The 23,208-nt window shown below is 40.3% G+C and overlaps 1 protein-coding gene across 2 annotated transcripts in view; it reads right to left on the bottom strand.

Annotated features, from left to right (window-relative positions):
• Positions 1 to 3,578: 3,578 nt before the first annotated feature.
• The window catches only part of drd2a (dopamine receptor D2a), a 57,470-nt gene continuing 37,840 nt past the window's right edge, over positions 3,579 to 23,208 (bottom strand). The window contains exons 1-7 of one of the 2 annotated variants that reach the window (XM_049575582.1): positions 20,836 to 20,954; positions 20,625 to 20,734; positions 11,047 to 11,183; positions 8,727 to 8,935; positions 7,539 to 7,625; positions 6,852 to 7,236; positions 3,579 to 6,276 (exon numbers count right to left, since the gene is read on the bottom strand). In XM_049575582.1, the coding sequence (XP_049431539.1) occupies positions 6,080 to 6,276; positions 6,852 to 7,236; positions 7,539 to 7,625; positions 8,727 to 8,935; positions 11,047 to 11,183; positions 20,625 to 20,734; positions 20,836 to 20,943 (1,233 nt within the window). In that variant the 5' untranslated portion in view covers positions 20,944 to 20,954 and the 3' untranslated portion in view covers positions 3,579 to 6,079. Of the gene's footprint in view, positions 6,277 to 6,851; positions 7,237 to 7,538; positions 7,626 to 8,726; positions 8,936 to 11,046; positions 11,184 to 20,624; positions 20,735 to 20,835; positions 20,955 to 23,208 lie in introns of those variants that run through there. The other variant, XM_049575581.1, reaches the window with a different exon arrangement.

Here is a 23,208-nt window from a genome sequence, read left to right as displayed (position 1 = left end):
ATTACGTTGTCACTCATAGTGTGAACACGGCATTAGGATTGGGGTTAGAAAATATACTTATGTTCATCACAACTAGGTTACACTTACAAAATGTGAGTGTTTAGTTAAAGGGATGGTTTTACATTTTGGGAAATACCCTCATTAACTTTTTTCTGAGAGTTAAATGAAAAGATCTACATCACTCTCATGTCTATCTGTTAGGGGCCGATCACACCTACAAGTGGTGCTAGAAAGGCGGATGCTTCAAAGACGCTTGAAATGTCTGAAACGCCCTTTCAATGAGCGCTCCTTATGAGGAGTGCCTGTAGAGTGGGGGTGCGTGCGCAACCATACCATCAAAACATTGAAAATGGACCCAAGATGGAGCTATGGTGCTACTGGTGCCTGACGTTTCTAGCGCTCCTTACAGGTGTGATCGCCCCCTTAATGATGGGCAAAGCAGTTCTTTAGATGTTACTGAACCACTAGAATCAGTCCATTAAAAAGATTTGTTCAAAAGATTCATTCACAAAATCATTCAGTGCTTGGCGGGAGGAGCCCTGACTGTGTACTGCGTAGTCCGACTCACTGAATTGATACACGGCTGAGCTGCTGCTGCGTCTGCCCTGCCCTGCATAGGATTGTCGGTAAAAACACCCATAACAATTTTTTGTTCTCCCTTTGGTCAGGGCCAGGCTACCTGTTTCCCCCTGTTTTCAGTTTCAATGCTAAGCTAAGCTAACGTTTACTAGATCCAGCTTTTGATTTGTCTTCTCAGCTAACTCTTCACAAAAAAATATAGCAGTTTTCAAAAATGTTCCTTTATTTTTCACATGTAAGAAATGTTCTATGGGGTATTTAAATTCAATAAATCAATGTTTTAATAGTTAATATTCACTTTTAAAGTGCTGCTTTTTCCCCACACTGTAGCAGTACAATTTTGAGGTGTTTTCTTGAGTATTTTTCTTTTCTGCTACTTTGTATTCTGCTTCACGTTTCAGAGGCATATATTGTACTTTTTACTCCATTACATTTATTTGGTAACTTAAGTTACTCTGTGGATTCAGATTAATAATAATAATAAAAAATACTATAGCAATTGAAGCTGCACCTGTACCAGCTTCAGCATAATGTACACATTAATGCATCAATAATTATAATACATTAGAATAATTTACAGTACATTTTTTTGGCACTTTAAAGGGACATTGTGTAACATTTTCAGTTGTTTATTGGCAAAAATTGATGTCTGCATTCATAAATATGTCATCACTGGTGTACTGTTACCTCCACCAATAATCTGACTTATTCTCGTAAAAGGAGAATTTCGGATTTGTTTGTACATTGTGCGGGTAAGTTGTCTGTGGGGTTCCATTATGTTTCGCCATCTTGCGAATACACCCGCCAGCAGGGGACATACAGCACCGCCTTCGGCGTTTTCGTTGAGAGCCAGGCCAGCACTGCGTGACTGAGGAGCCGAAGGAGAGGAGCAAGAGGCGCTTCGCTACTACCCTGGCAAATTTGAAACAAAGTCCCACTCTTATAATGCAGGATCATGCATATGCAGCATCATGGGAGACGGAATCCTTGTCGCCAAGAAAGCGCAAAAGGGAATAGAAAAGGCAGCGTGACCGGCGAATTAAAAAAACGAAGGCCCACATCGGGGTAGCCTTTCCCAGGTAGAGAGAGCTGCTGAGGGAGAATGGTAATGCAATCACAGGCCAGCGCCGCTGTTGGCTGTTAGCCGCTAGCCGCTGTTAGCAGCCAGTCGCTAACAGCCTCATCCCTCTCCTCGCATCACTGCGCCGCTGTTAGCTGTTAGCCACTGTTAGCGCTGGCCTGTGATTGTATTACCTTTCTCCTTCAGCAGCTCTCTCCACCTGGGAAAGGCAACCCCAATGCTGACCCTTGTTTTTTTAATTCGCCGGTCACGCTGCCTTTTTGATTCCCTTTTGCACTTTCTTGGCGACGAGGATTCCGTCTCCCGTGATGCTGCATAATACATGATCCTGCATTATGCTCAAAGAGTGGGACTTTGTTATGCCGCAGTAGTGCCGCTGGCCACTAACAGCTGTTAACGGCGCAGTAATGCGAGGAGAGGGATGAGGTGTGTGAGGTTGAGCCACTTGTCAGTTGTCAAAGGACAAGACGTGATTGGTTTGTTTCAACTTACATCCGCCCCAACAGTCCTACGTTGTAAACACAGCCAGCATGGTGAGGAGGGGGTTTGTCAACTCGCGTCGTGTGTGTCTGTGTAGGAGCCTGAATGAATACGCCATGTAGTATCGGATGACATGGTTTCATCAGTGTTATCATAGCTTTTTGGTACACAGCGGCAACAGTTGTTGCAATACGTGTTTGAAACAGTGAGGCACTAGAGTGCACCATCTGTTTGAATGCAATATATGATTTCAATGTTAGATGGGAGAAACTCCTACACACTGTGGCTTTAAGTATTTTCATGCTAACACTTTTGTACCTTTATTTAAAGGTGGAGTGCAGGACATTAGTCTGTCCCCTCTGGCAGTGACAGTCATCACACAAACACTGTCAATGCCTGTTTATGATGTATGCCTGCAGCTGAGCTCGCCACCTCTCCCCCGCCCTGTGAAGCACTCTGCAAATATTTTGACTCCAATCCTGCCTCTGAATGCAAAGTTTCTTTCTCAGCTGAAGCATCCACTCCAGAAACTTTTCTGAAACGCTTCTGCCATCATAGCTTCTGTTTTACTCCTAGCTATTAGTTAATTGCGATGGCCTCTCTGCCCTTCCTTGCCCCTTTAGCTCTGGCTGGTTGACATAAAATGCATCACTTGGGTGCCGCAGACACCACTGCAAATTGAGAGCTTTCGCTAGCGGCAGAAGACTTTATCAGCATTGTGTGAACTTGTCTGACAAGGGCTTGAAAGTAAGCTTTAAGTAAAACTCTAAATACACGACTTTTCCTTGTAACACTGCCTTGTGTACACTGTTACTATTTTTTGAAGCAGTAGATGTGAGTACTTCTTCCACCGCTGCGCTGTAGTCTTTTACTGCTGTTGGACTGGAGTAAAACTATTCTGACATCCATTCATCAACGTAAAACAAGTTATATTCTGTCGGCTCAAACACAACTTCACAACAAAAAGAGGTGAGCTCTGCATTCCCTGAGAGTCCTCAGCAGCAGCAGCAGCAGCAGCAGCAGTACTCACCACAAGTGATGAATTGCCTTGAAAAGTGAGAACTTTTTATTTTGTTACTTATGTCACTGGGGTTGGACTCGGTGTTTGCTAACAGCATCATGGGAAATTCAATTCTATTTTGCTGTTGGTGCTGCAGCTGGCTCTTGCCCTGTATGTTAGCTTACTGTAATAGTAATATGTTTCCTGAAAAGGATGCAGTGCAAGACTGTGTTTGACCTTTATTTGGTCATCACAAAGACTGATGTTACACTTGGGTGAATAACAGTGATGTAATCTGACAGTTTATTACGACTCCTTCAGTGTATGTCTACATGACACCACATAGACTGTCAAGTGTTATTTTCAAATGTTTATTTCCATTTGTCAACTTGGATTTTTTTTCTCCATCACAACAAAATAACCTTTTTCCCACAAATATTCTGCTTCCAAATAACCTGTAACACTGTAGAATTTGCCCTTTATTACATTTAAAAATGTTCTGAGCCTCAAATTGCGTCTTCGCCAGACACGGTGGTATCAAACTGACCCAGAGTGTGTCACACTCTGAATGTAAAACTAGTTAATTCGGTGTAATGTAACACAACACACATCTGTATATTTTACACACTTACAGACTCAGCACAGTGAAGATGTATATTTTATTCCTACTATCTTAAGTGCTTAACATTGTAGCTTAATGCACATTTTTATTTCTGTTTTACTGAATTTACTTATCACAGTTCTCTATTCTTTGCATCAGAGCCACTGTTATGAATCACAATTTCCCCTTGGGGATCAATTATGTATTTCTGATTCTGGCTGAAGAAATCAGGCTGTTCTCATGCAGTGTTTGTACATATATACCTACGAGAAGTAATGAACCACAGTTCTTGTTATAATGAACCAATGATTTGTGTATAAGCCACGTTCTTGTGAAGGCTGAGTTCACACAACCAATGTGCTGACAGAGGGAAGAAGGAAGTGGTCCGTGTGAGGAGGCAAGTTGGGGTGGTGATGGATCAAAACACAGGACGTTCCCTCAGGACATCTGTGTTCAAAACTGTGGGAAACCAAGTGAACTTTGTTATTTTAAGTTGTTTCTTTTCCTAAACCTAACCTTATAACTGTACGTTAAGTAAGACATAATTTCTTAGATCTTTATCATACAAGCCATTGTACTGCGTAAACAGTCTCAGTCACTTACACATGGCCACAGCCCCCAAACCAACTCATTTATCAAAAAGCAACCATTACAATACATCATCAAGAAATCAGGTCAAAGAAATACAAAAATAAATGACAAAGAAAACCAGTAAAAGAGCAATCAAAGGACAAAATTCATACACAAATATCAGTTCAGTGAAGAGCAGTCTGGACAGTATGAGCAATCAAGGTGGAGCTTACCACTTGATTGTCTTTTGTTACTATTGAAGTGTACATCACACGCCCCATGGGAGGGACTGAGACTATTTATTCAATGACACACACCTGAGTCAGTTCGATACCTCTGTTTGAGATGTTTTACTTTTTGTTGACATAATAAAGTTAAAGTCAGGAATCACTAAACAATATTTAGACCAGGCACCTGTACAAGAAGAAATGTGCATGTGTTTCACACACTGACTCCCACAAATATTCCATCATAAAAAATAAAAAAACCAAAACACTTTCTGCAGACTTTATTTTTTTGTCTATTCGAATATAGCGCCTGACAATTACAGATTGTTGTGATTACACTAAGCTACAGTACTCTCTGGCTGATACTCATCAAAACATTAACATATCTTTTTTGTTGATAACAATGTCTTTATTGTTGAACTGAAATGAAACGCAGGAGTTGCTGCCCAGAACAACACACAGAGATGTATTGCTGTATCTATTATTTCAGTTTCGCCAAGTTCGCCTCATTCTTACTCAGCAAAAGGCCCCGGGGAGCTGCTTCTGGGGTTGCACACATCCACATGATTATACCTGGAAGCCGCAAAGTCCACATACAGGTCATTAGTTTGCCACGGAACAACTCCACTGCAGCAGAGTTACTTCCAGTAAACACCATTACTCAAACTGCAAACCAGTCCTGGGAATAAGAGGCCGCTGAGTAATGTCAAGTCATTTATGGGTGTATCTGTGTACACACGGCAAACACTGATATTCATGTGGCACTTTACAGTGTCTCATAACTTCATTTATTGGACAACTTTTTTTTGTTAAACATACATTTCATGAGAAGTCAAGTAGAGGAGCAGTGTAGCATGCATCACATTTCCATTGCAGGCATAAAATCACAGTTAAAGTTTTAAGAAAAACTATGTACAGCAAATAATGATAACAATAATGATAATAATAATAATAATAGGATTTTTCAATTTATAAAATTGCAAATATGTGGATATTGGCATAGCCACATTATACAGCAAGTAAATTGTCTCTTGTCTGTATCACACATTCCAATCAGTGATAAGTTTTAAGATTAAGAGCTCACGTATCAGTTTTAACACTGCAATGAACACTGACTCGATATCTATAAGATTTGCAGAAATTTTCTGTCATCAAAACGTAAAGTACACACACAATAAATAGTTTGCAACCTGTATGTGTGTGGTATACACAGATGGCTCCTTACATGACAAGTACAATGATTTAAGAGAACAATGTTACATTTTTCTTTTCTCCATGAAACAGGTCATTGTTACAGACATTTCTTGTTTTACATTCAGTGATCTGGAGAACGGGACTCCACGAACAATTCACATATAGAGCCAACATGCCTTCCGATAAGACACTGCCAATTTCATAGTCACTCAGCTCCATAACTTTAAAAAGCAGATCGCAGTTTCCCCCTGTGGTGCGTTTTCCTTAACAGGATGAGGTATTTGCCAGAAGAGATGCTTTTATGTATCGCTCTTCCCTCAGTCTGATCAGATGAGTGATGCTGCAGTTTAGCAGTGCAGGATCTTAATGAACGCCTTTCTGAACTCAACATTAAAAGTGGTGTATATGATGGGATTTACAGCACTATTCACGTAGCCCAGCCAAGTGAACGCATTATACATCTCAGCGGGAACCTTGCATTTTGTGCAGTGGGTGTTCAAGATGTGCGTAATGAAAAACGGCAGCCAGCATATGATGAATACACCTGAGGAGATACAAGAAAGGAGCATTAGAAAAACAGAGTCAGGAAAGTGAAGACGAAGAAGCAGGATCTCGTAAATACACCCAAATACAGGTGAAAATGGAGTTGGACTCTAAAATACAGGTTTCAGAACGATTTCTTTCCGTTGCATCACTGCCAGTCTTGTTTTAGGTCTTACCAGAAAGAAAAAAAAAGAATGAAATGGAAATAAAGAGACATGCAGAGGCAGCCAAGAACCTAAAACAGCTTAGGGCTTGTGCAAAAGCAAAACAGCTTTCTAAATTGTACATTACAGGATTAGTTTGTGGTAAATTAGAGGAGAAACAAATATTTAGTCCTGATGAGTTTAAGCAGAATCCCCGCTGGTTTGATGCTGTAATCACTGCATGTTATTTTGCATGAGCAAAGTTGATAATAAAAAAAGTTATTTGGTTTTGGAAATGCATCATTTCACACAGCGTCAGTTCCACTTCAGTGCTCGTATTCACATAAAACAGCATTTCGTTTATTTTTAATGTCAGTGACTGTAAATGATTAACACTGAATGTGAAATCTATAAACACATTTAACCAACTTACCAAGGACGATAGCTAACATCTGAGTGGCCTTCTTCTCCTTTTGCTGGGAGATCTTCCTCTTGCTCAGGGTTTTCACAGAGCTCTGAGTCTTGCCGTTAGGTAAGGCCTGTGTCTGGAAGGCTTTAGCCACAACAGGTGCTGGATCCCCCAGGGCCTCCTTGGTAGGATCTCCGTTCTTTTCTGCTTTCTGGCCCTCCTCGGGGGGCGTGGGAGGTGTGGAGGTGGGGCTGGCGTCGGCCTTGTTGAGCATCAGTTGCTGGTTGCTTGTGGCCGGAGTGTCTCCAAGAGCATGCTGCGGCTGCTGCTTCTGTCTCTGGCTGCTGCCGCTGTTCAGCTCATCCAGCTCCAGATCTTCCCCCTCATTGACTACATCTTTGATGAATATCTGAGCAAGGTCAGCGTGAGCACAAAAATACAGATTCAGATGGTCATTTTTTTATTCAGGTTATTTTACAATGGGTGATATTTAAAATAACAGGTAATAAACAGATGACAGATGATCACTCTTTCAGTCTTTAATTTAGCTTTGCTGTGCTCACAGAAGCAGAAAGGTGCCTTTTCAAGTTATACTTTGTCTTGGAAATTGAGGGAAAACTTCCAGTGGCCACCTTGCTAATCAAAACAAATATGCTGCCAACAATTAGTTAAAAAAACTGAAACAAAGAACAAAAAACAAAGGGCACATACCACTTTCTTCTTGTTGACAGGAAAACTCCCATTGGTTTTAACAATCATGGTGCACAACCTCACATCCTCTGGATGAGTGCACTTATCCTGGAATGAAAACAGCTGTGTCAGGCCAGGAGAGGCTACAATGTCAAAGCACAGCTGACAAAAGGGCTGTCTAAGCACAGGTCCCACAGCCTAACGGGTCAAATGAGGAAACATCGAGCTCGGGTCCAGAAAGGCTGCTTAGCAAGAATCTGATCTGCAGCTTCAACTGCTGCTGCAAGTCCATTGACCTGACAGTGTGATAAATCATCCGAAGTTATTTCACCAAGATGATGCAATCTCATCCAACAACCAACAGTGTGAGTGAAACTTTATTCAAATTATGTTCTTTTATAAATGATTATGCACATAATCTGTCAATATGCTGCCACATAACGGCTTCACACATCATTAAATTATATGGTGATGTGCATTTAAAATTCCCTGTAAACGTCAATGTCTGCCATAAACTTTCTCCCTGACCCCACTCTACAATATAACACACACACACACACCTGCTCAAACATGCAGAAACCACATGGTGAAGCCATGCATGAACATGAGCAATGTACTTCACTGGATCAGGAGCATTACTTGGTTTCCTGTGTAGAGCCCATTGAGTTGCACGAGGTCAGTAAAATCAATAACCAGTAAAGCAAAAGGTCATTTGAGGGCCATTGTAATTAAAGTTGCGTGACGGCTTTCAACACAGAACACATGCCAGTAAATGTAACACTGAGATTAAAATTGGTCTCCTGAATGGAACCTCTTATAGAGTATTTAATTTACATCCAGATGGGGGAGAAAACACTTTAAATGCCTGAGGTGTAACTGAGCCTTGTCCTTTCAATCTCTTGCCTTGAATGCTGTCCACTGTTTTTCCAAAGAAAATCAATTCTTCTGGTTTTTCCGCTTGAAGGCATGTGGTTATGTAATACAATGCGTTTATGAAAAAAAAACCCAAAACAAAACATTGAGTATAATTAGGTTAAGAAAATGACTGATTGCAGTTTTGTAAGAAGAAACAATCGAAATCAAAGGGCAGTGGTGGAAAAAGGCATCATACAGAAATGTTCATAAAGTACAGAAAGCACAGACAGATAAATATCTCTGGTGTTATCTTCGCTTCATACTTAGTAAACAGCAGCCGTACTGTATGCTCACCCTCAGCGAAGTGGCCAGATCGGGGTCGGCAGGCTGGCAGACACGCTGCTTCGGTTTGGTGTTTACACGTTTTCGGCGTTTCCTCAGGACCACATAAATTTGCACATAAACCAGCAGAGTGATGATGAAGGGAACATAGAAGGACACGATGGAAGAGTACACCACGAAGGCCGGGTTGGCGATCACACAGAGAGACTCATCGCGAGTAGCTGTGGAGACAAGAACAGGGTGAATAAAGGCCTCCGTCTGCACATTTTGTTCCAACTATAACTGTTTTTTCTTTAGTAGTTTTGTTGTGTGTTTGTCTGTGTGGGTCTTGGAAAGCTTTCAACAATAAAATGGGTGTTTTTCTTTGGCTTGAACTTGCATCTAAGGGCCAAGGGCTGCGCTCTGATTTCAATTCATCCTAAAATGTAACCGCTCCCTACGTATATTCCCCTGGCCGTGAGGTCCTCCACACTATTTTCTTTCCTCTCCCTCCTCCTATTCGCTTAGACCACTGCAATCTTTTTAAATCAACCTCACAAAAAGACAGCCTTATAGACGACCCAGGAGGCTGTCACAGGACTTCTATCTGGTGCCAAATGTACACATCATATCACCGCTCTTTAAAACTGCCTGCAGTGATTGCTTGTTAATATCAGACTTTACTGATTTGCTTTAAAAGCCAGCCAAATTTGCCCTGAGCTACATCACTTGGCTTTTTTAACTCCCTTCACAGCGACACACGCTCCCACACTGAGGTGACAGTGTTTGGACAGAGCCGTCCACTTCTGGACTCAAAAGGGACTCAGTAAACTTCAGACCCTAAGGCAGCTCCAGATTAGGCAGCAATTGTTGCCACACAGGCTTAGATAACAACTGGGTTGTCATGGATACTGTAGATGTCACAGTAATTGTGTAGTTCATGTTAACAACGTGCTATCTTCACACTTCAGGGTGGCTGTGGCTCAGGAGGCAGAGCTGGTTGTCCATTGATGGGGCAGCGTGATATTTAATATAAAATTCAGTCTACTTGTCAGGAGGAGTGCATCTCAGTTGTATAACTTCCGTAGCTCTGGAAGGAATTTTCTTGAGTCTGAAAGAATGTTAACAGTAAACCTACAATTCAAACTGGAGGTGTGGAGTTTAAAAAAAAGTATGTATTATGGGAAATGTAGTATCTTTGGAGCTTTACTGACACTAGAGACTTAAAGTCAGGATATCTCAGCCTCGTAACCATTATTACTTAAATCTGTCTCTAGTAAGCCCCCAATTTTAAGGAAGTTACATACTAAATATCCCTTCAATCCCCTGCCTACATGTTGCAGTGTCCCTAAACACATCACTGAACTCCAATTCAGGCACACACACAAGGGCGTGGGTTGTATTTCAATATTTAAGGTCCTCAACCTGAAAATTTTAAGCATTAAACACTTGATTTTATGCATTCTGGTGAAGTTAATGCACCAATTTGTGCCTTTTCTGTAATGTATGGTGTAAATATCTTTAATTTCGTTGAAATAAATCTCCTCTGCTACTTTCATGTTGTTACTGGGGAAGACTAATGCAAATGTTTTAATCATTGAGAGGGATGTATTCCCAGCGTCTGCACCTTTGCAAACACCTAGCTCCACAAGGTTTCAATCCACTGCTGAAAAACTAAAGGACTATTTTAAATATGAGTTGCTATAGCTTAAAAACAAATCTTGATTGTTTCCTGTTTAGTGGTCCCTGTTGGTGGTCTCCGCTTTCATGTTTCCTGCAGCTCCGCACCGGCAAGATCTGCAGCCAGTGCTCACTTGAAAGCGGTCGTGGGGCTCACACATCCAAACGTCTGAGTACCGGCAGAATCAACGTTATATCAAGGCACTCAAAAGGATGAGTGGAGCTTCAAAGAGACAGGAATTGAGCCACAGGAGCTGGTCAGCAACAAGTCTGAAAAGCCTTTAATTGGGACGCACTTTAAGTGTAATCCTCAGTTAAAGCCTGTGTTCTGTGAAATAGCAACCTAAGGGGGGCTATGGCTTGCTAAATAGATGTCAGTGAAGTAATTGTTTACTGTTATGGGTAGCTATCTTCATTATTAAAACACAATGTTGTAAAATATGCAGTGCTTTAGTGCATGGACACTGATACTGACAGACACTGACACTCTGCTTAATGCATGTATGGGCAAAAGACACACCAGCCATTTTCACAATGTATATATTTCCACAATACATGCTGTGCTGTGCAGTGGACGTACATATAAATATTAAACTATGGCACCGCCAGTGCCTCACTAACGTAGTCACACACCATAACAAACATTTAACATATGTGTCATACTCATCCTTACCTGTGTTATTTAGGCCAAACAATAAGGGGCATGATATGGCGAAGGACAGTACCCACACCACCGAGATCATTACTGTGACCCGTCTCCTGGAACTGTAGCGAGTATTGTACAGCATTGGCATTGCAACTGCTGTGTAACTGTAAGGGGTGCAGAGAAAATGGTCACTTTAATTTGAATGCGTTAAAAACCAACATACTTGTACAGTTTGAATTTATTCATGTTTGATTCAATAATCCATCATTAATTCTTCCCCTTTCTGTTTCTGGTTTTCCCTCTTCGTCAATGGATTGCAGCTCAAAAGAAGACAGGGAACACGAAGCATACAAGTGGTAACACCAAGAGATCTTGCCTGTCATCTTTGATCAGACCCCTTTTGATGTTGGACTGGTGCTTTGGAAACAGACATGTGCTGTGAGCTACAGTTTACATGAGGAGGAGGAACTGGAACGTTGGCTGTGTTTTTCCTCCCAGGAAAGACGTTATCATTTAACCTTGATTCATTGGCTGACCTTATTAGTGAGCTTGCTGCAATCACCAGGAAATGCATAGCTTCTTACGGTCTCTCATGGCATTGATTTTTGTGCAGTTTGGTTTAAAAGACTTTGGACATAAAAGCAAGTGAGCTTTTAAGATGCTGTTTTGTATGGATATCTTTATGGAAACACACAAGGAAAGGCAGAATAAATCTGAGGTAATTGTATTATGCCATGTATGTTTTCAGGGACTGTGCAACACACTATACCAATGTCTCGGGTATAAGAAGCCTTGGATATGGAGAAACCTCTCCAATTGGCCCAAGAGTGAAAATGCACAGTGCTGGTGCAAGGCCAGAGGAAATGGGTATGTCCAGAACATGACTGGCTGATACATTGTTTTTTCGTCCACCTGCTCTTGTATCCCAATTTTGAGGCTGGACTTATACATGGCAGCACAGAGCTTAGGTTTAGAAAATAAAAGACATAGAAAAAAAACAGTTTGACATAAAATTGAGGCTGCACTTCCTCTAGCAAAGAGGACAACGTAACACAAACTGACTTCAGTTGGTAGGGATGCATACACACAGCCCACTCTAAGATCACATAGTTGAGCTTTGTCATGTCCACAGTTGGTGGCAGTAATTTGCAAAGACATGCAGCAATGTGCCAACAAAGGCGGTGCAGGCAAACACTGCAAGACAGTAAATGAGAATGTGAACAAAAAAATCTGAATCAGCTTTAATGGTATTGGTTTACCAAATCTGATCCCATTTTAAGTTGCTCTAATATGGCTCTGGTTCTTCAACTACTTCTGTTCAGGTTTCTTGGAAAATTGGGGAGGCTGTGGCTCAGAGGGTCGTCCACTAATGGGAAGATTGGAGGTTCAATCCCTCCAGCCCACATGTCAAGGTATCTTTGGGCAAGATACTGAACCCCAAATTGCTCCCGATTGCTGTTCGATCAGTGTGTGAGTGCGAGTGAATGGTTATCGAGGAACAGGTGGCACCTTGTATGGTAGCCTCTGCCACCAGTGTGTAAATGTGTGTGTGAATGTGTGAATGTGATATGTACTGTTAAAGCGCTTTGAGTGGTCGAAAGACTAGAAAAACTCACAAACCAGTCCGGGTTTGCACCAGTTTTGAGCAGAACTATTGTAATCAAGGATGCATCGTCAGGGGAAGGATTGCACAATGCGCAACTTAAGTACACAGTAGTAGCATGTCATAATGAGTACCTGTGAACTGTCACTAGTCACGTATTTGTTTGTATCCAAAAAAAAAAAAAAAAAAAACCCAAGTACGGAACAACTCTTGATAATAAGAAGATGTAGAAGACATATGCAAAACTACATGCTCTCTTTCCAACCTGTGAGGAGACCTGCTATTTTTTTCTGTTTCTTTGTATTTATTTGTTTGGTTCCAGCTTGAAACCAACCTTTCTGATTTTGAATCTATTTATTCATTTTTAATGCTGTGAATGGTTCAAAATAGCTGTGCAAACCAGAACAGAACTCCTTCCATGTTGGTGGAAAAGGGGTATCAGTATTTACACACAGCTCCAAGAACAATTACAGGAACACAGGCAGATGGTATCATCTGTTTTGTGAATGATTTATGAGGAGGGAAATGCATCCAACTTCAAGTACGTACACAATGCACAAATCTTGCAGGAAAATGTCACAGGACACATCTATATGCACGTCAAGATATTTCACTATGGTGAAAAAAAAAAAAGAATCTGTGCTGTTTTAGATTAACAGCTGATCGCTACCAAAGCTTTTCCTCTAAGAAGTCTGCAGCCATAAATAGCAGCAGGAATGATATGAGCATTACAGCTGCAGTTCTTAATTAAAGGAACGTGCAATTTCGCATGCCACATCAAGTGTTGGAACCTTAAAGGAAAAATCTTTAATCCAGATTCATTCAAGAATTGCCATTTAATTACATAAATATACCTATAATTCGTATGATCATAAAAATAACATGCTGGGTGTCTTATCTAATCTTGTGACATGCTACCAAGCTTTAGCAAAATACAGATGTCTATGCATTTTTGCAAATGTGAAGGACATTCTGCACAGATTCACAAGTTACACAGGTTAAATCACTGGAGATGTAGGAGACATTTCACAGAACATCTCTTAAAGGAAAACTCCGAACTCATTTTCCCAGGATTACCATAATCATATTTTAAGTCACAGTAATGGGATTAACATGGAGAGCAGAGATTTTATGTAAACAGTTTAAGCAGATTTTAGTTTTTCTTGCAGTATTTGAAGTACTGTAGTTTATTTACTCAATTGATTTTTTTTAATTTATCCCATCACACATGTGAGTAGACAAGGGTATTAAAAAGTTTGAACATGGTGCGGGGAGATTAGAAGCCAAAATATACTCATAATGATACCTTCCCTTTTAAAAAAGATAAGAACAAAGACTGCATAACTGATCAAAGTTTCATGACTAGGCAATAAACCAAAATTATTGACAAATTACAAAGAAGTTAAGATGCATAAGAAATGAATCTATGAAGTGTTATGAATCTTTGTAAAGTATGTATGGAAACACATTTAAATATGACTAACTGCACTAAGAAAATTATAACATACTAGTCCATAACTACTGGTAGCTTTGTCACCTTATACCTATGCTAATCCTCAATGCCTATGTGCAGTTTCACACAGATTGACCACATCAGTGAGTAGAAAAACGTGGGACAGACAGAATGACACACTGACAGTTTCCATGATTATGTACAGCCTGGGGCGCCGAAAAGGGGGGGAAAAGGAGAAGGATTCTAGGGGCCCATGATTAAGAGGGTATGTAACATACAGAGCCTTCTACAGAGCCAGGTCCAGGATCCTCTTCAAGTTTGTCAGGGAGGAATATGGAAGTGGAGGAAGAGATTGTTCTTTTTTCACAAATATGGGAATGATAGTCAAAAATACCATCAAAATGCATAGTTTTATGTAAAATAGCATCAAAATTTTTTGCCAACCTCCCGGCCAGCTGTGTATGCGGCCCAGTAAAAATTCTTTTCATGGGGCCCAAAATCCCTGGTGGCGCCCCTGTGTACAGCAAACCATACCATGCCTTAGTCATACCAAAAATTACGAAAAAAAAACCAAAAACACCAACAACATTGGGCCACAGGGGGAGCCACAGCGATCAGTCGCATTTTAGCCATTTCTAAGCATTTTTCTGTTGTTATAGCGCCACTCAGTTGCCAATTAGAGTTAAATTTCTCCAGTCACCTTGAGGCGTCCTGTTCTACATATCTACCAAGTTTAGTAAAAATAGATATGGAGGTTAGGCCTAGATAAGAAATTAGCTCTCTAGCGCCCCCATTTTGTTTGATGAGGTCAATAATGGAGGGGTCCCCTCAGATTATGTGTGGTTATATGCCTACAAAGTTGCGTGGTGATGGGTGAAACCCTTGAGATGTTATACACCTTTATGTGATGAGCCACGCCCTCCGCAATATTCATTGCCTTATAGAAGCTCAGTTTTAGTAAGTTTTCCCACTTTTCCCAAGAGGGAACTTTAGATATTGGTCCCTAGATTATGTTCACTGAGTTTCATGCAGATCGGTTAAACAGAGATCGATTTTAAGTGTTTTTCAAAAAAATTCAAAATGGTGAAAAATCTATATAACCGGAAGTTATGGGTTCTTGAGGCAAATTTGTTCCTCATGAGGAGAGGCCTCTCTGTGCAAAGTTTCTCTCGACATGTCTCTACGACATACGGGGCATGAGATATGCCCATTCTAAGCTTGCAATTTCAATCGGTTGCTATAGCGCCCCCCTTTGGCCAATTGATGAAATATTGCTTCATTCGCATCCTCCCATGACCCTCTACCACTGTGCCAAATTTCACATGGATTGACCAAGTCAGTGAGGAGAAAAACGTGGAACAGAGACACAGACAGACACACAGAGTTTTCGTCACAGTAAGATACAAATTACAGAAGAATATCTGATCTTTCTACATGTCACTAATGTTGAAGGCAAATTGCTCTGTAAAATATTTTAGTGCATTTAACTGAGAGCATTTTAGTGGGAAAGTGTCTTATGGCTCCAATTAAAAAACAGTCTTCCTTTGGCAACTTAATTTGAGTTCTATTCAATAACATTTGGCATGTGTACATTCATATCACCTCCTACACAAAAGGAGTTTTTTTTCACGCCTATTAGTCTTCTGCTTTTTAGCTGATCTGATTGGCCAACTCGCAGCTGCTCTGAATGTTTCCATACTTGCAACAGCAGAGTAATAAACCTCTTTTCTTGCCTGTGGTCACAAAATTACAAAAGTAAGTTGTCGACATATTCACATTGGTTAATAAGAACAAAGAACAAAGTGTATTTTATCTTAAGTTACTTGGGAAAAGAAACAACCCTTTGATGTATGAAATACAACGTTGCCTGGAGCGGCTGCATCGATAAAAGAAAACAAATTTTTCTGTGACTTTTCTCTGAACTTTCACAAATCAGCATCACGTGGGTGGACATCAGAAAGTGACTCTTGATAGTGTCACACTCATCCTTCTAGAGATTAGTAGTCACAAGTATACAGCATGCATGCAGATATCAAATAATATATATGGTAATACTGATGTTATTCTCCTCTGCTTGTTCATTTCAAATACACGTAAACACAAATCTACCATGAGATTATTCAGAGTAGCTTTTAATAAGCTTCTCCCCACATGTGAGAGGCCTTTGCATTCTAATTCATTCACTACAGTAAGAGTTGAAGGTGTGTTTGTGTGTGACCGTGGCCTGTATTTATTTTGCACGTGGATTTGAGATGTAAAATGCAGTTAAACAGAAAATCAAGTAAAATTACAAACTTGACAGAATTCTACAGAACAATAATGTGGGAAACATGATGTCCTTGCTTTTCTTCAGATGCTATGAGGAGCAAACTGCGCTCTCACACATTTAATACACATTGTGGTTGTCAACATAACATGATTACCTTTCACAGTTTTTTTATATTAAATGTTCAAAATTTGTGTTGTTCAGACTAACAGCTCTCTGGTGTGACTTTACTTCCTCCAGCGGCTTGTGATCTACTTTGATAGAGGCATCATCATTAATGAATGTGTCATCATGCCAGTTACACAAATAACTGAATTTATTTTGGGACGAAGCATTAATTAATCCAGGGGGAGGAAGTCTTGTGACAAAGCAGGTGCTGTCATGAGCTACACTTTAATCATTTGTGTATTTATATATCTCTGCTAGGATCAACTTTTTTTATATTAATGACAGATTAAAACACGTAGATGCAAGGGGTTGCTCGTAGTAACAAACTTAGTGACAAATTCAGCTTTACAGAGCTTTTACAGCTTTTTTGATTTACTCTCATTGTAATTTTAAGCAGAAGCGAGCAGTTTTTTCAGTGAAAAGCTCTGAATATCCACCATACACCACCTGCTCAGCACCAAACAGCAGACAGACACAGTTAGCAACCTGATAATGAACATTCTGGTGCATTTAGCAGCTAAAGAGCACCGTATTTCCCTGAAGAGCTGGTAGAGAACAAGAACAGAGCTAAAAGGAGACTTCATTTTGGTGGTCTGACGTAGTAATAAATTCATTTAATGTTGCTCCATATCAGTGGGTGAATAAGCTACTGTTTGGTCACTCATTCAACATATCAACTTAAAAAAGGCAAAGCTGTTAGTGTTGTCTCTTCTGCTTGTTTCTCTACCAAAATGAGCAAAAATAGGAAGGAATGGCACAAAAATATTTTTCCATAAGGGGTGAATGGAGCTGCTGTGCACTCATGGCCTTTATAAAAATTTAAAGATCAAAAAACACACACATCCAACAGTGAAAATTCAGGGTGGTGGATCAAAAAAGTATATACGTGGAAAATAAAGAGATGATCTGCACACGAACTGAACCTCCCATAGAAAAATTTATTCAATCATAGTGTGACGTTTCGAGCCAGCAGGCACCTCCTCCGACTTAAGTCTGAGACTTAAGTCTAAGACTTAAGTCTGATTGCATGTATATAAACATGTAATCAATATTTTACTGCCCGCATTGGTTAAAGTTTTTAAGTCTGTTGCACCATTCCCAGCAACAGTGGTGAATGCATGTGTGGTCAGACGTGCAGTGTCAGAAGTGTGCACTGCTGCACTTAAAACCGCACCCAACAGTGATGTCACAGTATCCTAACCACTCCCCGGAGTACCATTCTACATCACTGCAGCATGTTGAACCACTGGAGATCAGCAAAACATGATTTTTAATCTGCTGTTTATTTACTCTTTAAATATATTTCCGTCATTTCTATCAGCTTTTACCAAATGAATGCTTACTCTACAGATGTGGCACTTTTCCTATTGTCAGATTTATTTGTGTTTTTTTTTTATTACGGTCAGATAAGCCAAAATCCTAATTTTTAAAGATAAAAACAGGAATTCCACAGGGCTCGGTGTTAGGACCGATACTTTTTAGTTTATACATTAATGACCTGCCTGAAGCATGTCAGGGGGCTGGTTTCCAGATGTATGCAGATGATGCCGTCATATATGCTCATGGAAAAACAGCTGCCGCAGTTTCAGAACAACTCTCAAAACATCTGGAAGCTATAGCCCGTTGGCTTGGAAATGCGTGTTTGTCGCTCAGTATAAAAAAAAAAAACGGTATCCATTTGCTTTTCTTCTGGAAGATGGCCCACATCAACTGAACTAGACATTAAGGTCAATGGACAGCCAATCAGTCAAGTTTCTGAGGTAAAATATTTAGGTCTAATGCTGGACACTCACCTGAAATTTAACAAACATGTTAAAAAAAATGTGCAGAACGGTTAAAATTAATCTGTAGACATTTAGACTAATCTGAGACTGTCTGACATTTGATGCAGCCGAAACATATGTGCATTCAATGATCTTTTCACACCTCAGCTACTGTGTCACTTCCTGGTCTCAGGCCAGCCCATCAGTGATTAAACCTCTGGAGAGGCTATACAATCGTGCAATAAAACTTTCAGGCAAAAGGCCAATAAGATCGCACCACTGTCATGTCCTGAGGGACCTGAAAATGCTCAGCTTTGACAACTATATTGCATTCGCAAATGCCAATCTTATACGCAGGTGTTTACATGGCCAGGCCCCTCAGATTCTCAGTGACATGGTGCGACCGTTGCAGGCCGTGGGACTGGTCACTAGGAATACCACTGCAGGGAACTGTAAAGTGCCGTACCGGAAGACTTCCTTTGGCCAGACATCCTTTGTCATAAAGGGAGCTAATATATGGAATGACCTGCCTATCCAACTTAAAACAGAACAAAACTGTCGACATTTTAAAATTAAACTGAAGGAATTTTTAAAAGGTAATCAGTTATGTAGTCATGTGTAGGTGGGTGGGATGGGAGGTAGGGTAGGTATACAATATGCATGATGCGTATCTGTATGTAAGTATGTGTATTTGTTGTTGTTGTGTATGTGCATGTGTATGTTGTTTTGTATGTTTTCTTTTTTTAAAGGCCCTTCTAGGGACAGGCATTGGAAATTAGCAGTAGCTATAAATGCTGTGATACATTACATTGGTTAATTGCTGTGCAATTCTCTATGTATATGTATCTGTCCCTCTCATATAAACGTGAAAATGAAAATGAAAAGTTAGATTAAAATTAGATGCCATTCTGATTTTTTTTTAACATCTCTTTACACAATTTATCTTGTCATTATCATATGTTGATTAGTATAAATAATAGTAATAATAATAAATAAATAGTATAAGGAGTAACTGGATTTAACTGAATTTTTCTAGTCATACCCAATTCATGTAATTTCAAGGTTGTTTAGGGACCCCAGTGTGCAGAAATATTTAAATACACAATTTTAATAAAAATGGCCTCACCAAAACGGTCCTCTAGTTTAATATGATACCTGTGCCTTCACTGTAGCTTCAGCGCAGCCCCAAACTAAGGGTTTTATTTGCTAAAAATGAGTCTTCTCTGACTTCTCACTTTCAGCTCTGCCTGTCATACCTGCTGCTTCTTCATTTTTGTCAGACATTTGTCCATCACCTCTCTGCTCCTTGACGTAGCTCATCAGGCTGCAGTTTGCCTCACTTGTGAGTTCTGCACATCGCACGCCTGATCCCATGTCAGATGGACTGAACCATTTCACAACACCTGGGGGGCATCAGATGTGTTTTAATGATGAAATTACATTTATGTATCATGTAAATACATATAAACTGTATTGTCAGTGATTTAAGTCAGTAAGTAAATTGTTGTACTTGATCCAGTTTACTGTAAGGGTCAACCACAAACCTTTTCATGCCTGGCTGGGGTCATCCGTACCCTCTGACCCCCCATGATGGCAGGCCTGGTCTCCTCACTGGTATTTAATATCTTAGTTTTACATGTCTTTCCATGAGGATGGTGTTTGACATTTTAATGTTACTTACGATGATGTTCTTGTGGGAGACCTAAACTGAATATGATCTCCCCTCTCCTATATCTTTAACTTGCTTTTGTTGACAAATATCAGTGGTACTTTATGTTGCCTTTCCCCTTCTTTTCCTCATTTCAGGTTTTCACTGTTAGAAAATGTGTTAATTGGTCTTTTTAAGTATGTTTTTGTACTGTATGCATGCTTAATTACTGAATGTGATTTTCCCACCTCTGTGACTGGTTGTTGAAGCTTGTACCTAAATATACCACTTTCTACCCAACAATGGCCTGTGACTGAAACATAATTGCTTCTTTGTTTAAGTTTATGCTAACAGTGTGCAGGAGTCCACAACTTTGCCATTCCATTTCAGTCTCCTAAGAACCTGTGTTACAGGTGTTCATTAGATTATGTGCACATTTTCTAGAAATTGCTGCAATCTCAGATATTCACATTTATAACCCTGGAACATCTGGCAGCCAGTAATTAGGATGAGAATTAATTTCCATGGAAATAAACGTGAAATACAGCTGTTGTGTATGGTGTGAAATCCATGTCTGTAAAAGGCATTAAGTCTGTGTATAGACACGTGGGCTCTGATGGTCATGCACTTAAAGATTTCCATTAAAAATCCATGCAGGAAGCATAACATGAGGCCCTTAACAATCTGCGCAGCGGCTAACTCACCGATCAATGCTGATGGCACAGAGATTGAGGATGCTGGCCGTACACATCATCACATCCAGAGTGACAAAGATGTCACAGTGGATCTTGCTGAAGCGCCACTCTCCCACTACCTAGAAGAGAAAAACATCAGCAAAACAGCAGTTTACAGCAGAACAAAGCCACTGCACTTATCCGTGAAAGGCAAAACCTCGACAGAAATGATGCGTTTTACCTCTGCAACAAAAAGCAGTCCTTGTTTGTCGTGCTGTCGAGAGAGTAAATAGAGAGCAGACTGCACCGCAGGAGGAAAAGAATGAATGAGATTATTATGAATGAGCATGAAAGAAAATCTGAATGCCCTGAGCTGTGAGTGGGGCCTGATAGATAACAGATTGAACGGGCGTGAACTATCTCATTGGAAGTGATAAACTGCAGGTGAAAAGCAGCTGGCACCCACATTTTACAGCACACACACAATTGCAATGGTCTGTTTTACTCACGTTATCGAAGCAATGTTACACCTGACATGGTGGAAAATTGGCAGATTATCTGATGATTGTCTAGTGTCTTCCTGACGTCTTACCTGCTTACAAAACACTATAGATTATAGCAAAACTATAGGCACCCTTAGTGTTAGCGAGATAATTAACCTTTAACACATCCTGCTGTGCAGCCGCAGGTGGCTCTCAATCAACAAGATGATCGAAATCTATCTGCATTCATAGCTCAGCTGCTCCCTGCTACGTGGTCAAACCCTAAGATGAAACTAACATCATCAGTGGTGCACTGACAGGTCTGAGCAGTCCGATGCCACCCACCTCGCCTGACTCTACATCCTACCTGCTTCCTCCCACGGCTCTGAAAAGGGTAAGAGAGAGGAGCGTGTCAACTCCTACGTCTCTGCAGCAGATTAATCTTTGTCCCTAGGCCATGTCTTCATAAAATTAAAAGGTAGCTTAAAAAGCCGTATGTTGTTGGTGTCGACAACACTAGCGGTGATCGCAGACTGATCTGACAGCCTAATGAGCGCCCTTTTCCCTGTTGCAACCCCTCCTCTCTTCTTTTTTTGCATTTCTCCAACCTTTTGCTCCTGACATTTGTCTTCTCAGTATCTCTACATTATCATCTGTTTTTCTCCTTCGCAACATCACTCAATTTCTTGTTCTTGATCTTTATATGACAATCTACAGGTTGCTCCATTCACCAGCTCCACCAGCGACATCGTCATCAGTGCTGCAGCCCATAACAAATTTAAGAGCCTCACAAGAGCTGACAACCTTTACAGACCATCATGGCTGCAACACATCTAATCCTATCAGTGTGGGGAGACATATTCAGTGGCTATTAAACTGCTTGTCTCAGGCAATGAAATCAAAACAAATATATCCTAAAAGAGGATAATTATTATAAAATGTTGACCGTCAAAGTATATGCATTTTCTCAATTTTGTCTTGCCCCCCACACACATATACTTCCACAACCTAATTTACACTGTGCATATCTGCATAGCACATCATAATTCAGAATGTATCAGCATTATGATTTAATTTGCGAAGGAAAGGTGTTGGGGAAATTGAAAACGCAGTAATGGACTGAGGAACAGAGAGAGTGGTTAGAAAATGCAATTTGAGACGTCACTTAAAATCAGGGTGAAATGAAACTGACGCACTCTGCTCTTTCATCTAAAACCTGGCTGTCTTTATGGCATTCCTGCAGCGGCTCTGAGAACTCAACACATTCAAACAGGATCAACTTCACATCGCAAAACATCACGACTTGACGACAGAACAAAAAAGTGCTGCAAGAAGCTCTCAACACAACATGTCGTCAAAGCGACAGTTTCATGTGTTGTCAAGCAGTATAATGTTTTTTAAATACTGCCACCATTCATCTACAAACCTCAGATTACCCATATAGGTACGCACTAATCTTGATTTCACGTGCTCATTTTGAATAAAATGAACTTCAAACTACAATTAAAATTTTTTATTTCTCTTGGGAATGTTAAAGTTTCACTATTGCTGCTTTGATTGTTGGCCGACTGTCTTTGTTGTTCTTGCATTCAGGTTTTGTGGTTGTTTGAGTGTAATTGTTTCTTCTCAGATCTTTATCTCAATGAGATCTTAAAAATACTTAAAATTACTGACATTTCTTCAAGTTATCTGAACTAGTCTTGAAAAGCCAGCTCTGAAGTGTAGTTGTACGCCTCCACCAACCAGTCAAGCTACAGTTTACAACCTTGTCTGTCCAGACTCATATTTAGAAATGACTGCTGCTTCAAATATGTATGTCGCTCCAAAGAAGCTGCAAATTCTAAAACATGGCTGCCTCACAAACATCTTCAACCTGGCAACACAGAGGATCTACACAATCATTTCCAAGGTGGACACCTAAGACTAGTGTCACCAATTCAATATCTAACCAAATGTTTCTCCTTGTTTTCAACATTAGGTTATGTCCTTTATTTCATTCATTCATGTTATTTCCTATTTTACTTTGAAACTCACATCTCCTCTCATTTCAGATCACTTCACTTCCTGCCCCTGTGTGTTTTCCCTCCCTTTTGATGACTCCACCTGTGCCTGATTGCCTGTCCAGCCCTGAT

This window comes from Epinephelus fuscoguttatus, linkage group LG5 (assembly GCF_011397635.1).
Source record: "Epinephelus fuscoguttatus linkage group LG5, E.fuscoguttatus.final_Chr_v1".
NCBI classification, from domain to species: Eukaryota; Metazoa; Chordata; class Actinopteri; order Perciformes; family Serranidae; genus Epinephelus; species Epinephelus fuscoguttatus.
Note: the sequence above shows the minus strand (reverse complement) of the source record. Positions and strands in the feature narration are given on the sequence as shown.